This window comes from Rhinopithecus bieti, unplaced genomic scaffold, assembly GCF_001698545.2.
Source record: "Rhinopithecus bieti isolate Rb0 unplaced genomic scaffold, ASM169854v2 scaffold_34238, whole genome shotgun sequence".
Classification (NCBI taxonomy): domain Eukaryota; kingdom Metazoa; phylum Chordata; class Mammalia; order Primates; family Cercopithecidae; genus Rhinopithecus; species Rhinopithecus bieti.
In genome coordinates, this window is record NW_016814414.1 from 47053 (window position 1) to 60356 (window position 13304).

At 41.8% G+C, this 13304-nt stretch overlaps 1 protein-coding gene across 1 annotated transcript in view; it reads right to left on the reverse strand.

Annotated features, from left to right (window-relative positions):
- The window catches only part of ADCY8 (adenylate cyclase 8), a gene marked incomplete at its 5' end in the record, with an annotated part of 186091 nt that overhangs the window by 35860 nt on the left and 136927 nt on the right, over window positions 1-13304 (reverse strand). The window contains 2 exons of the mRNA XM_017850127.1: window positions 858-947; window positions 3019-3220. Of these exons, the coding sequence (XP_017705616.1) occupies window positions 858-947; window positions 3019-3220 (292 nt within the window). The remainder of the gene's footprint in view (window positions 1-857; window positions 948-3018; window positions 3221-13304) is intronic.

The following is a 13304-nucleotide window of genomic DNA, read 5'->3' on the forward strand; positions in this document are numbered from 1 at the left end:
CTTCCTTCCTTCCTTCCTTCCTTCCTTCCCTCTCCTTCCTTCCTCCCTTCTCCTTCCTTCCTTCCTTCTCCTTCCTTCCTTCCTTCCTTCCCTCCTTCCTTCCCCTTCCTTCCTCCCTTCCCTCTCCTTCCTTCCCTTCCTTCCTTTCTTCTTTCCTTCCCCTTCCTTCCTTCCTTCCCTCTCCTTCCTTCCTCCCTTCTCCTTCCTTCCCCTTCCTTTCTTCCTTCCTTCCTTCCTTCCTCTTCCTTCCTTCCTTCTGCTTCCTTCCTTCCTTCCTCTTCCTTCCTTCCTTCCGTCCGTCCTTCCTTCCCCTTCCTTCCTTCCTTCCCTCCCTCTCCTTCCTTCCTTCCTTCCTTCCTTCCTTCCTTCCTTCCTTCCTTCCTTCCTTCCTTTGTTCCTTCATTCCCTCCCTCCCCACCTCTTTCCTTAATGCAGCAAACACTGTTTGAGAAAGAACTCTGCCTGCTAATGGAGATAACAGTATATTCTGCTACAGGATTTTACAAATAAGCTAGGAGAAATGCATAGAGAAGGAAGAGATAAGGGCAAATGGAAAATGGATAGAAGGAAAGGTGAAAAGGAAGAAAAGGAGGAGAAAGAGGGAGAAATAAATGAGGAAGGTGTAAAGATGAAAAAGAGGCAGAGGAGGGAGCAGGAAAGAGGGCTGGGAAACAAAATATAAGGGGAGAAGGAAAGGCAGAAAAGGGGAAGAAGAAAAAGGAAAGAAGAAGAGGCAGAAGAAGGAAAACAGGCCTCTTGAGTACTTTCTATGGCCCTTCAGCCAGTCTTGTTTATTTAGAGCTGGTAGAGATATATCTGTGTCCAACTCTCACCAAGGGGAGCTCGTAAATAAATACCTCTGGGTAGGAGCAGATATCTGTAAACACAGCTGAGGAATTGAAAGTCAGGTTCTTCAAGGGTATCGACTTGTCAAAATCACACCACAGCTGCGGATTAAAAAAAAAGAACAACAAAAACAAAAACAGGAACAACAAAGTCAGTGTGAGTGCTGGAAATGGAGCAGTGTGCTATCAGTGGCCGTGCTTCAGCACGGGTAGACTGAACCCTAGAGGGGACTTGAAGTCAGAATGGAAGTGCCAAAGTGCCAGCTTTGATTTCTTTTATTTAAAAAACAAGTGCTTGCTCAGAAACAGCTTCTGTAAGCCAGTCATGAAACTAAGTTTAGACTGCTCTGTTGGCCCCATCACTTGGGGTCACTGGAGTGTGCCTGTGGAGCTCAGAAGAGAAAGCCAGACGGCAGGAGAAGAGGTCTCGGGTAAACTCATAGCCTGTCTCCAGATCAACAGCTGGGAGGACTTGAAGAATCTGAAGGGGTACGTTTTCCAGAAAGATTCTTAGCACTGGGGTGATGGGCATTTCCTAGGGCAGAAGTTGCTGCAGGAGATTTTGTGGTATTAGGAAAAGAGTAACTACCATTGGCCAAATGCCTCCTCTGTGCCAGACACTTTGTATAAAAAAGCCTCACAACCACCTTGTGATGTAGCTGCTATTTTTAATCCCCATTTTACAATTGAAAAATATGAAACTCTGAGAAGTAAAGTAACTTGTCCAGGGTCGCAGAGCTGGTGACTGGTGGATCTGAGATTTGAACACAGGTCTATCTGACTCCAAAGCCTCTGATCTTCCTACCACACTACCCACTGAGGCACAGTTGGCTCCAGAAGTAACCCTGACCTAGAGTCATTGGGATTACTTACAAATTCTGCACCCCTGAAATATCTAATTTGTTATGAAGACTTAATTTGAGATCCTGGCTACTTCTCTGCAACCTGTGATCAATTGATCCCATGTACTTCCATTTCGGTTATCATAATCTATAAAATATTCATTAGATGATGAACTAAATTAGATGATAACTTTCCTTTTCCTCTTTTCCTTTATCCGTAGAGCCTTCACTAGAAGGACAACCACAGAACTTAAGTAATTACTGGGCCAAATTGGACAGTGATTTCAGGCAGTCTAGGCCTCTAAGTCACAGGCCAACAATTGTGGGAGTCCATAGCTTGGGTCCCTGAACACTTGGGGACCCTCGCTGAGGCCCAAAAGACAGAGTGATGGATTCAACCACATGACAATGCTTCAACTAGCTTCTCTCAACATGCCAAGTTTAAGACCTGGAACCAAACAAATCACCTCAAAAATCTAGCTGCCTGAGTCATGGACAACACAGACTACTTGTAAAAGCACAGAAAATACCTATAGCTACCATGGTACAATTCTCAAGAGAAAATGAAACCATGACAATGTGGATCAGCAAATTAAACAGTGATAAATATCATGGCAGTTGGAAATTCATCTGAGTTCTATGTGTCACATGAAATACAAACTCTTAGAAAGTCATAGGCGAGATACTCAGCTTTCCTGAAATGCAGTTTCCTCATCCATTAAATGGGGACAATAATACCTACCTGTAGCACATAGTAGGTGCTCAATAAATGGCAGCTATTTCATTTCCATTTCCCCCACCCCACTCCCACTCCCAGAGATACAATTTAGCATATTAGAAGGGCGAGGGTCATGGAGTCAGACAGAACTTATTAGCAAGTTATTTCATGTCTCTGAGCCTCAGTTTCCTCAGCCATAAAGTGGGGATAATGAAACTTACCTCACGGGGTTTATGTGAGGATTAAATATGAAAAATATGTAAAGGTCCTCCTTCAGCGCATGGCACATAGCAGGTAGGTACTGGTACTTGATAAATGGTAACTCTTATTTACAATGTAATTGGCCACTGACAATATGGAAATTGAAGGGCTTTTGGAACTCCTTTGGAGAAAATAACCTATCCCACTGGAAAATAGACAATTTTCCAACAGTAAAATGCACAGTTTTGGCAGTAGCCACATCTTTGTTATCTGTCCCTAAGCTTGGGGCTAGACCAGGCACATAAAGGTAACTGGTACCAAGGAAGGGTAATGCAGGAAGCTGCAGGCTCCATAAACTTCATACTCAACTGCACACTAGACACCAGAAGGTTGGTGGATGTGGGATGCTTACGATATTTAAGATGGCACCCAGGAAATTAATCAAGATGGATGCAAAGATGATGACGTTCCGGGCCAAATAGGTCTCATTAATCCAACAGCAAGTTTTCCGGAGGATGAGGGGCAAACACTTATAATCCTCTGCTGTGGTGATGAGGACCAGAGCCGAGTGCAGCATAATCAGAATGGAGAACTGGATGGTCATTGGCATCACTCTGCAGGGAAACACAGAATGTTGGATCATTGGCATCAGTTGTCTGAGCAACACTGAAATTCTATTCCTGGTCTCCCTTTCCCATCCCTTGCATCGGACAATTCTTTGAAAGGTCTGTTTGTCCAAGAAAAAGGTTACGAGCAGGAGAGATTTTTATAAATTACATGCATCCCTAGAGCACTTTCTCTATTGAGAAACTTTGCAAAAAACAATATTTGGCCTGATTTATTGCTCCTGCCCACTTTTCCCCTCTTATTATTAATTTTTGTCACTAGACAACTGCTGTCATGGCAACACACCACTCTAGTTTGGTATCAACACTCTGGCTGTGGGATGAACCCACATACCCTTTCCCTTTCAAGGTGGGTTTTATGAAACTTTCTCCCTCCATCTATCCTGATAACAAGAATTGGATTTGGCATTGGTTTTAAGTTGCTCAGTTTGGTTCCTGGTTACTGTGGTTTTCATGGACTATACCAGAAGTTATTTGAGACATGGGTAAGGAGAACTCATCCTTGTCCAAGGTATCAGCATTGCTCTCAAGTTTACATCTTGAGTTTCAAGCTCTCATCAAAACTCTGTCCCATGGTAGCCTGTGTCGGTTGGACACCTGTGCTTGGTGTCAGGATGCTTAGTAAGTCTGTGATCTAAAACTCCATCTCTGGAGGCATCTTTAACTCCTGTCTCTCCTATCAACCTGTTTATCACCATGCATGCTGCTTCTCCTTGGGAATTAACTGTTCTCAACTCTGTGTCTAGCCATTCATGTCCTACACTGGCAGCTCTAATTTTTTCATCTCTATTTCAGTCAGCAAACTCATGCAGGTGTTAAAGGGTACCTTGATAGAAGTGGTGGGAGAGTTTATATCTGCTCCTTTTTCTATAAATTGAGGTGTATGCATCTGGCATTTAATATCTTCCACTGGCCAGTGCTAAATAAATGTGTGTTTAGCAAATAAAGTTGAACTCACCTTCTTTTCCTAACACTATCTCTTACTATCCTCCTCCTTAAACTTCTTATGTAATATTAATAACAGTAGTATAAATAATGTATTGAGTTCTGATCATGTGTTAGCTACTATGCTGAGCATTTTATATATAATACCTCATTTCCGTTCCTTAGAATAAACCAAAGAGGTCTTTTTATCTCTCTTTTTTTTTTTCCAGATGAGGATTCAAGGCTCAGAGGGAAGAAACCTCCCAGGCATCGTACAGTTGGTCAGTGTCAGAGCCAGAACTTAAAGTCCACTCTGTTATACCATTCTGATATTCTAATCACTTTGGTAAGTAACAGATCTCCTGTGTTTGCATTAATCTTTTTTGCTTTTATGGTTTCATCATAATATTTATTCATTCAACAAGTCTTCTTCCTGGGTATACAGTGGCAGGCATCGGGGTACTGGGGCCAAAGACACATCTTCCTCATCTAGGTGATCACCACTGAGAGAGGAATATAAATATGCAAATGATAAACTATTTATATACTATGCTAGGATCTATAAAGAGTTATAAACAAACATCAATTGAAAAATAGGAAAGGGAATCAAGGGAGGCTTCATAAAAGAGGTAACATTGGGTTAGGCCATGAAGGTTAAAGAGAAGGCTTGCAGATAGGGAAGAGCGGGGAGCATGAGCAAAACATCAGAAGAATGAGAGTGACCAGTGTCTTTAGAGTTTCCCAATAACCTAGGCAGTGTGGCTGTGCTCAGGAGCTTTGTCCTGTAGGCAGTGTGCAGAAGGAAGTAATCAAATCTGTGTGTTTGAAAGACAACTGTGGTGGGAGGTGGAGGACGAAGTGAAGAGGAAATGTGTTTAGCAGATTTAAATAGTTGAGGCATGAGTTAATGAGGGAGGAACACAGGAACAGTATGATAATTGGGGGATGCAGGGAAAGATGTGGAGGTATATTAATATGTGTTTTGTATGTATGTGTAGGGGGTATTTGAGAGAGGGAAGTCATTAAGGATGACACTAATGTCTTTCCATTGTAACTGAGTAAGTGCAGGAAAAGAAGCTAGTCTGTACAGGAGATAAGTTGATAAAGTTGATTTTGGACACAATGGATGTTTGGTACTTGTGGATCATTCAGTTACAGATATCTAGATGTCCAGGCGGTGAGGGACAATTGAGGAACTCTGAGGCTGGAGGGAATAGGTGGTGATTGAAGATCGAGGAATGGAAGTATTTGCCCAAGGATAGTGTGTACAGCAAGAATCAAGAGGACCCAAGATGAGCTGTGGGAGATGCTAATGGGCTGGAAGGAGAGAAGGCAGCAAAGGGAATTTACGAAATGTGGTTAGATAAGCAGGAGAGCAGGAGTGCATGGCATTGTGGCAGCAGGGGGGATAAGAAATTCACAAAGAAAGAGTAATCAAGAATGTCAATTTCCTCTGCATGGTGAAGCTACCTTAAGACTGGAAAGTGACTCCTCCCACAGCCTCAGCTATTGTTGGTAGAGGTTTTGTTTTGTTTTTCACTGGCAAAGTTTTGATTTTATGGATCACCTTGACAAGAAATCTCTGTAGGAGTTCTATATAAGAACAGAAGGTTGGTGCATCAGTGAGTTCCCAGAGGGCTCTAGGCAGATGGGAAACTTCCCTCCAAACAGGCTGGAAAAACACTCCCTGACAACACACCATTATTTCTGGGCATCGGGGGAGATAAATGAAAGAGAATGCAGGTGGATCATTTTGTCAGGAAGTCCCATGAGAGAGGGGGCCAATTGCAAGGCTCATGTGGCTCAGTCACAGGAGGCAACGAACCAGGATAAAAATGTCTCTTTTCAAAGTGTGAGGCAGAAGCAAACCAGGGAAAGGCAGGTTTGAAGGACGCTCAGCTGGAGCCTCAAATTCTTACATGGCCACCACTGCCTGTGGACCTCCGCATGGCATACAGGGCCTTGAGTATCTGCCCTTGGCTCTTTCCTGCCTTTTTTCTCCTCCCTCACCCTTCTGTACCCCATGGTCTGGGCAATGTTGAACTATGTGCAGTCTGCCCCCAGTGCTATGCACCTTCTTCTGCCTTATGGGCACTTAACATGGCGTGTCCTGTTCTTCATGTAAGGCTCAGCTTTCCTTTGGATTCTTCCATGACACCTGGCATAGGGCTGAGTACACAGAAGGCGCTCAATAAGTATTCATTAACTTATGCTTTTTCTGGAAAGAGAAGACTCTGCTCTTCCCCTCAGAAGCCTTCATAAGGAAGAAGACTTCCACCTACATGCCCAGACTATTCCTCTGCCTGCTCACTATGTTTCTCCAAGGAAGGAGGAAGGGCGAATCCAGAAACTGTCGGAGGTGCTCAGTGGACCTCATTTTCCTTGGAGGGCAGGGTCATTGTTAAAGGTCAGTGTTTATGCATAGTTCAGATGCTTATATTCTCCTCCTCTTCGATCCACTGAGACGACAGGGAAGCCAGAGCCTTGATCTACCCTATGGGAGGAGGGCTGACCATATTTTCTCTTTGGCCGGGGTATCTCTGCCTTTAAAGAAGAAAGCCCAGGTTGGCTTAACCCTGGCTCTGGGCACAGATGGCACCTTCTCAGGTCTGCCTCATTCACCTTTGACGCTGGTGGGTGTGCGCTGGTTTGTTCTTTGGCAGCATCATAGTGGTAGATCTCATACCAGAGTTTAATGGTGGGATCTGAGGGCCAGCAGAGAAGAGATTCAGGATGGAGGCCATGTGGTCTCTTGACTTTAGCCACATTCTGTATACCAGCTTTTATCATAGTTTTGCATAGGCTACATGGGCAATTGTTTAGAAATTTGTAAAACTGATTTTTTTTTTTTCCATTTAGCGATTGAAATTTTGTGTAATCTTTGGCATGGTGGGGAGTTCATCAGGGTATCTGCAGGGCTGTGTGGGAGGATTTGCACACAGAACTCATCTGAGTGCCTGACACAGTTTTAAATGACTTTCTCCTTGGTTTGCTGTAAAAGGGAAAGGGAGGTGAAAAACAGGCCATGTGCTCCAGTGGCAACAGCAAAGCCTTAAATGTTTGAACCTATAGTTCTGAAGCATAACTAGTAGTGCGGTCATGGGCAAGGTAATTGATTCCTCTGAGAATTACTTTTTAACCTGTAAAACCGGGAATTTTTTTAAGCCTACATTTTAAAGGAGGCTCTGAGATTAAACAACGTCATAAAGTAGTATAATACACATTTAAAGAAATGTTAGTTCTCTTTCTCTATTCATCATGAAATTCAGGATATCAAAGGCACATTAAAGTTCTATGGCAAGGGTATTAATTACAAGATTAGCTTTTTAAGCAAAGGTATTAGCACTGTATATTAAATTTCTCTGGAAATCTCTGCGGCAGTTCCTCAGCATTCATTTATTTGTTTACATGTAAACATTATAACATCAGATTGTACATTTTATCTAATTATAGAGCCACTCAGGCATCCAGGAGTTCTGAATTTGCTTTTGCATTGTTGGTGCGCATAAGAGGCAAGGAAACCTTTCATTTCTGAAATCGAGTCTCAAAAGGAATGACAGGCTTTGCAAAGTTCTATCCAAATCATTTCTAGACATTAAGTCCTAATTATTCTCTGCAGTCTGTCTTTAAAATGGTTTGTATTGATATTGTGGTTTGACATTTGCTGGGAAGGCAGGAATCAGTGGGAGGCGTGAACAGCCTATAGCAGCTTGCGGTGCAATAGGAAACAAAAACTCAGGTTATACTGAAAGATGGCACTTGGACAACACTTTAGAATCTGCAGACTCGATGAGTGCAATAGTGTATCTGATCCTTGCAGCAACCCTGAAGAAAGATATTCTTAGCCCTTTCAACAGATGAAAATACTGTGACTCCAAAAAGGAATTTACCAGAAATAGGCTTGGTTAACTTAATTTTTACTGCAGTCTTGGCAAGTGAGCATTATCATTCCCATTTTACAGATGAGGAAACAGAGGTTTCAGAGAGGTTAAATACATACATATAGGTAGTATAATGCACAGAAAATAATAAGACCCAGTGCCTGCCTCTTTCCTTCCTCCTTCCATCCCTCCCTCCCTTCCTTCCCTCTCTAGGTCACTATCTCTCTCTCTTTTCCCCTTTCCTCCCTCTCCCTGCATCCCTGTCTCTCTTTCTGCATCTTTGTCTCTCTCTCATCACCACATGCAGACCAGATACATTGTTCTATAGTCACAAGAAGTATTTTCTAGTCTTTCCTTTGTTTACCCTTCTTGGAGAGGAACATCTGTGCGCAGGTGGAAATTAAAGGAAAGAGCTGGGTAAGCACTGTCTGTCTCTCGCTCTCTCTCTCTCTCTTTTTTTTTTTATGCCAGAGTCCATTAATTTTTGCTTTGAGGGCTAAGAATTAGCTGTGGTCATATGAGTGGAGACTGCCTCATCTGCCAAAAAAAATCCAGGACAGAAGAAATATGAGTGAAAAGCACCCACCATCTGTTCAGTTACAAAGCATCAAACAGAAACAAAATGAGTTGGAGAGGGAACCAGCACGTATTAAAGAAAGTTTTTGCTGTGTCTGGGGTAAATGGGCCACCCAATTCCCACAGCATATGGATTGTCTGGTCAGAGTTCAGCTTCCTTCATTGTCAGGATTTTTCTCTTCGCTAGGTGAGGTTGGGGTGTGGGCTGTATTTCAGTTATGGGCTTCACCTTGAATTCTAGAGTCGGAGACTCCTTCTGACTAGCTGCTGTGTGAGGGTCCAGGTCTCTTCCCCCTGAACCCCAGGAACCAGGGCATCAAGGCTTGCTCCCCTCCCCTGCCCCCATCACACCACCTGGAAAGAAATCCTGTCCAGGCCAGCTGGGAAGCCTGAGGCTCGTTTCTCGTGGAGGACAGTGGCCCCTTCTCCTGTCCAGTGCCAAGTACACATCCTTGGGCTTATCCTGGTCTTCTCCATCTCTCTCATCCCCCACATCCAGTCAGTCACTGAACCATCAACTCTCTGCCCTAAATATTTTAAAAGTTCTTCCTCTTCTGTCCACCCTTCTGCCCACTCTCTTGTCCTTATTATTTCTTGCCAGATTTTTTTTTTAATTGCCTCCTAATTGGTCATTCCAAATCCAGATCTCACTCCTACCTCTCCACCATCCCCATTCATTATGAGCCTTCTAAACATGAATCTGATCACATCATCTCTTTCATTAAAATGCTTCAATAAAACTCCTCTGCCAACCAGTCACAACTCCTTAAAGAGCTTCACAACCTCCAGAATGCTCTATTCCCAGCCCTTCCTCCCCTTAATCCTTCTCAGTCTTTTCCACGACCTGGTGAGCTCCTTTAGGAGCCAGGTGAGCTGTCACTGTCATTTCCTCTGTGGAGCCTGCTCCAGAGGCAAAAGGATTGCTTTTGCCTCACCCCAACTCCCACACATCGAATCCCAGCTTACACCTTTCCTATCACAATAGTCATCACCCCGTGTGATAGCTGTTCGGCTAATTGTCTTTTAGCCCTACTAGATGATCAGCTTTATGATGGCAGAGACCCTGACTGTATATCCCCTCTCTCCAGCACAAACTGTCACACTGATGTTTGTTGCGTTTTTGCTGAGAATGTCAACACCTTGAGCTCCAGGAGTCCAGAGGAAGCAACAGACACGGCCATGCCCTTCTTGTCTACCACCTTCCCATCAACAAGAGTGACTAGAGGAGCCCAGCAGATTTGGCTGAATCTTGCAAGGCCCCACCAACACTCACAGCTCGCCACCCTGAGGTACCTTCTCTCAGGACCCTAGTCCTCACAGGCTCTTAGGCAGTCAAGAAACTCATTCTTTCCTGGTATTCTCTGGTAACCTTCTTCTGATTTATTAATTGGATAACTATAAATATCTACATACATAGCATATACATATCTACCTATGTGTCTACCTTCGTAGTATATAAGGAGCTATGTATGTAGTATATACACCTGGGCTGATATATATATATTCCTTATGTCTTAGTCTAATTTCACCAGAGTATACAGTCTAGGAGGGCAGGGATTTTGTTCTTGTAATCTTTTTTTGTTTTGAGATTTATTCCTAGTGTTTGGAACAAGTCTGGAACATAATAACCATCAGTGGCTATTGGTGGGAGGACTCCTAGTCCACATTTGGCAACAGTAGGTAAGCCTCCCCCCACATTAATAACTTTAAAAACGGTACAGTGAAGCATAAAGAAAACCACACAAAAGTACAGCTTAATTCGTTCTTACAGTGTTTGCCTTTGTAATGACCATCAATTCCTGACATAGAACTTCGCAGGGCACACCAAAAGCCCATCCATGAGCCCTGTCTGAGTCATAATCCTCTCTCTCAACCTCAATTAATCACTTTCCATTTCCATTTCTTTATAGTTTTATCCTTTCTTTATAGACACTACAGTTTAGTCTCACCCATTTTTATTAAATCTGATTTGTCTTTTAAATCTTAAAATCTATAACTTCTATCTTTATCCTTTTATCTTCCTTACAATGTATTTATTGAAAAACACATGCCTCTGACCTCATAGCATTTCTCACTCTCTGGATTTTACTGGTGTGCACTTATTCAGCATTCTCTGTCCTCTATAATTCCTGAAAACTGGAAGCTGGATTCAAAGGCCTGATCAAATGTAGGTTTGATCCCACTGGTAAGACCATAGGTGGTATTGTGCGCCCCCACTGGGAGGTATGGTTGTCTCTCTTATTTGTGTTGATAGCATCCTCTGATGCTCAATTTGTAGATCCATTAATTCATTATGGGTTGGAATATGATGATATTTTAATTCTTTTATTTCTTTAAGATGTTTTAGCTAGGATATCATAAAATTCTTTTATGATATTTCCCCTCACTTACTATTTAGTGATCTTATGGTACAGTCCATACAGAAAAGACACTTGTTTATCTCACTTTTTTACAAGTTTTCTGGATAATCAGCCAGTTCCCTGTCATCCACTAAAGACTACAGACTTAAAAAAATCATTACAAACTCATAATGCTAAATAAATTTGCTGGGTTTTCATAAGTGTTTTAATAATTTTCCCTGTTACAGCTCAAATTATTCTGTCCTTGGACAGTGGGAACTTCTATAATGTGGCTCCTGAGTTCTTTTGACATGATCCTAATAGTGTTTGATGATATCCTTGCTTTCTTGTAGGACAAGATGTTCTAGGCTTGTCTAGCATATTTCCTGCTCCAGCCCTAAAATTAGCCATATCTCCAATTTTTTTTTTTTTTTTAAACAGAGATATTACTTCAAGACCACAATCTAGCCCTGAGGTATGCTCATAGATGCAGAGTTGGTCATTCTTTCTAAATCTTCCCAGAGGTGTTTCTCCAGTCCAGGATATCATCTTCCATTTAATTAGTTGTTATATCTCCTTAGGTGCCTCTTTGCTGTGACATTTTCTCAGACTTCCCTTGGTTTAAATGACTTTGACAGTTTTGAGGAACACTGGTGAGGTGTTTTGTAAACTGTCACTCAATTGAGATTTGTCTGAAATTTTCTTCATGATTACATTATGGGTTTGGGGAGGAAGACCACAGAGGTTATGTGCTGTAGTTACTAGATCCCATCAACATAACTTATCATTGTTGGTGTTAACCTTTATCCCCTGGCTGAGGTAGTGTTTGTAAGGTTTCTCCATGTTTGCCCCCTGTACATAGCTTACTCTTTGAAAGAAAGTCACTTTTGCTGTTGCCCATACTTAAGGAGTGGGGAGTTAAATTCCTCCTCACTGAGGATGGATTATCTTCATAGAATGTGTAGACTTTCTCTGCATGGGAGACATACCATTAGTTTATATTAATATGGACTGGCGGATATTTTATATTGTAGATTATAAATAAACACTACATTGTTTATTTTGTTCCTCAATTTATTCCAGCTTTGGCCCTTGTGGGCTCTTTTGTTGGCTCCTGTGTCCCTTTGAAATACTCCCATTATCATGTATATATGTGTGTGTGTGTGTGTGTGTGTGTGTGTGTGTGTGTGTGTATGTGTATGTATGTATGTTTTAACACATTCTTATTTTCTGGCCCTATGAGATAGCCAAGGCAAATCTTGTATATTTCCTGCCCCACTGTTAAAATCAGACAGTTCTCCAAGGATCCTTGGTTCCTTTTATTGGATATTGGCATTAGAAACCAAGATGTGAGTGGTAGATGTGCTCATTACCACTGAGGTGCCATTGTTTCCAGGCCCTCTCTACTGACAAAGAAAGGAAATGAATGTGTATATTCCAACCTGTGCATATAAACATATCTATAAATATTCCTACATGTAATCATCTCTATCTATATTAAGCTATGCATGAGTTCATATAGATGTCTCCAACTCTAATCCATTACCACAGGGATCTTTCTAACTTTCTCCCTTCGCTTGTATGTAAACTTCCATTCCAACAATGAGAAAACTGACTCCCACCATCTGCCATTCATTTACACAATTGTTTAGTTCCGGTATACACATAAAGGTGTTGCAAATTCTTAATCCATGCCTCAGTGGGAAATTCCTATATCAACTAGAGTACAGTGCTTAAATGCAGTTTCTCTTGCCTTTAATCCTACAAACTTCTTTCATTTTCAAAGCTACTTAGTACACCGTTTTACCCCCCACATCCCCTTCAGGGAGGTTGCTTCATATACTTTTAACACAGATTCTTTTGTCACAGTCTGATTCCATCATGGGATCCCCTAAACTCCTAAATAAAATGTTTTAAAGCCTGTATATGTTAAAGTTCATTCTCTGTGCTGTAAAGTTTTATAGGTTTTGATACATGCATAGTGTCAGGTATATACCATTACAGTACACTGAATGAACCATCTTAAGAAACATGCTGGACTTCATCTATTTAATTCTCGTTTCCCTCATTCCCCAAACTCTTCTCACCTAATGATCTATTTACCATTTCTATAGTTTTGTCTTTTCCAGAACATTATATAAATGGAATAATATGTATAAAGCCTTTCATACTGGTTTCTTTCACTTAGGAATATGGCATTTAAGGTTCATTGATGTTTTTGTGTGGCTGATATCTTATTCCTTCTTATAGTGGAATCTTACTTCATTGTCTGGATATGCCACAGAGTTTTTGTTGTTGTTCCCTCCAGCAAATGGTATTGATGGTTATTTATTTATTTACTTATTTATTGAT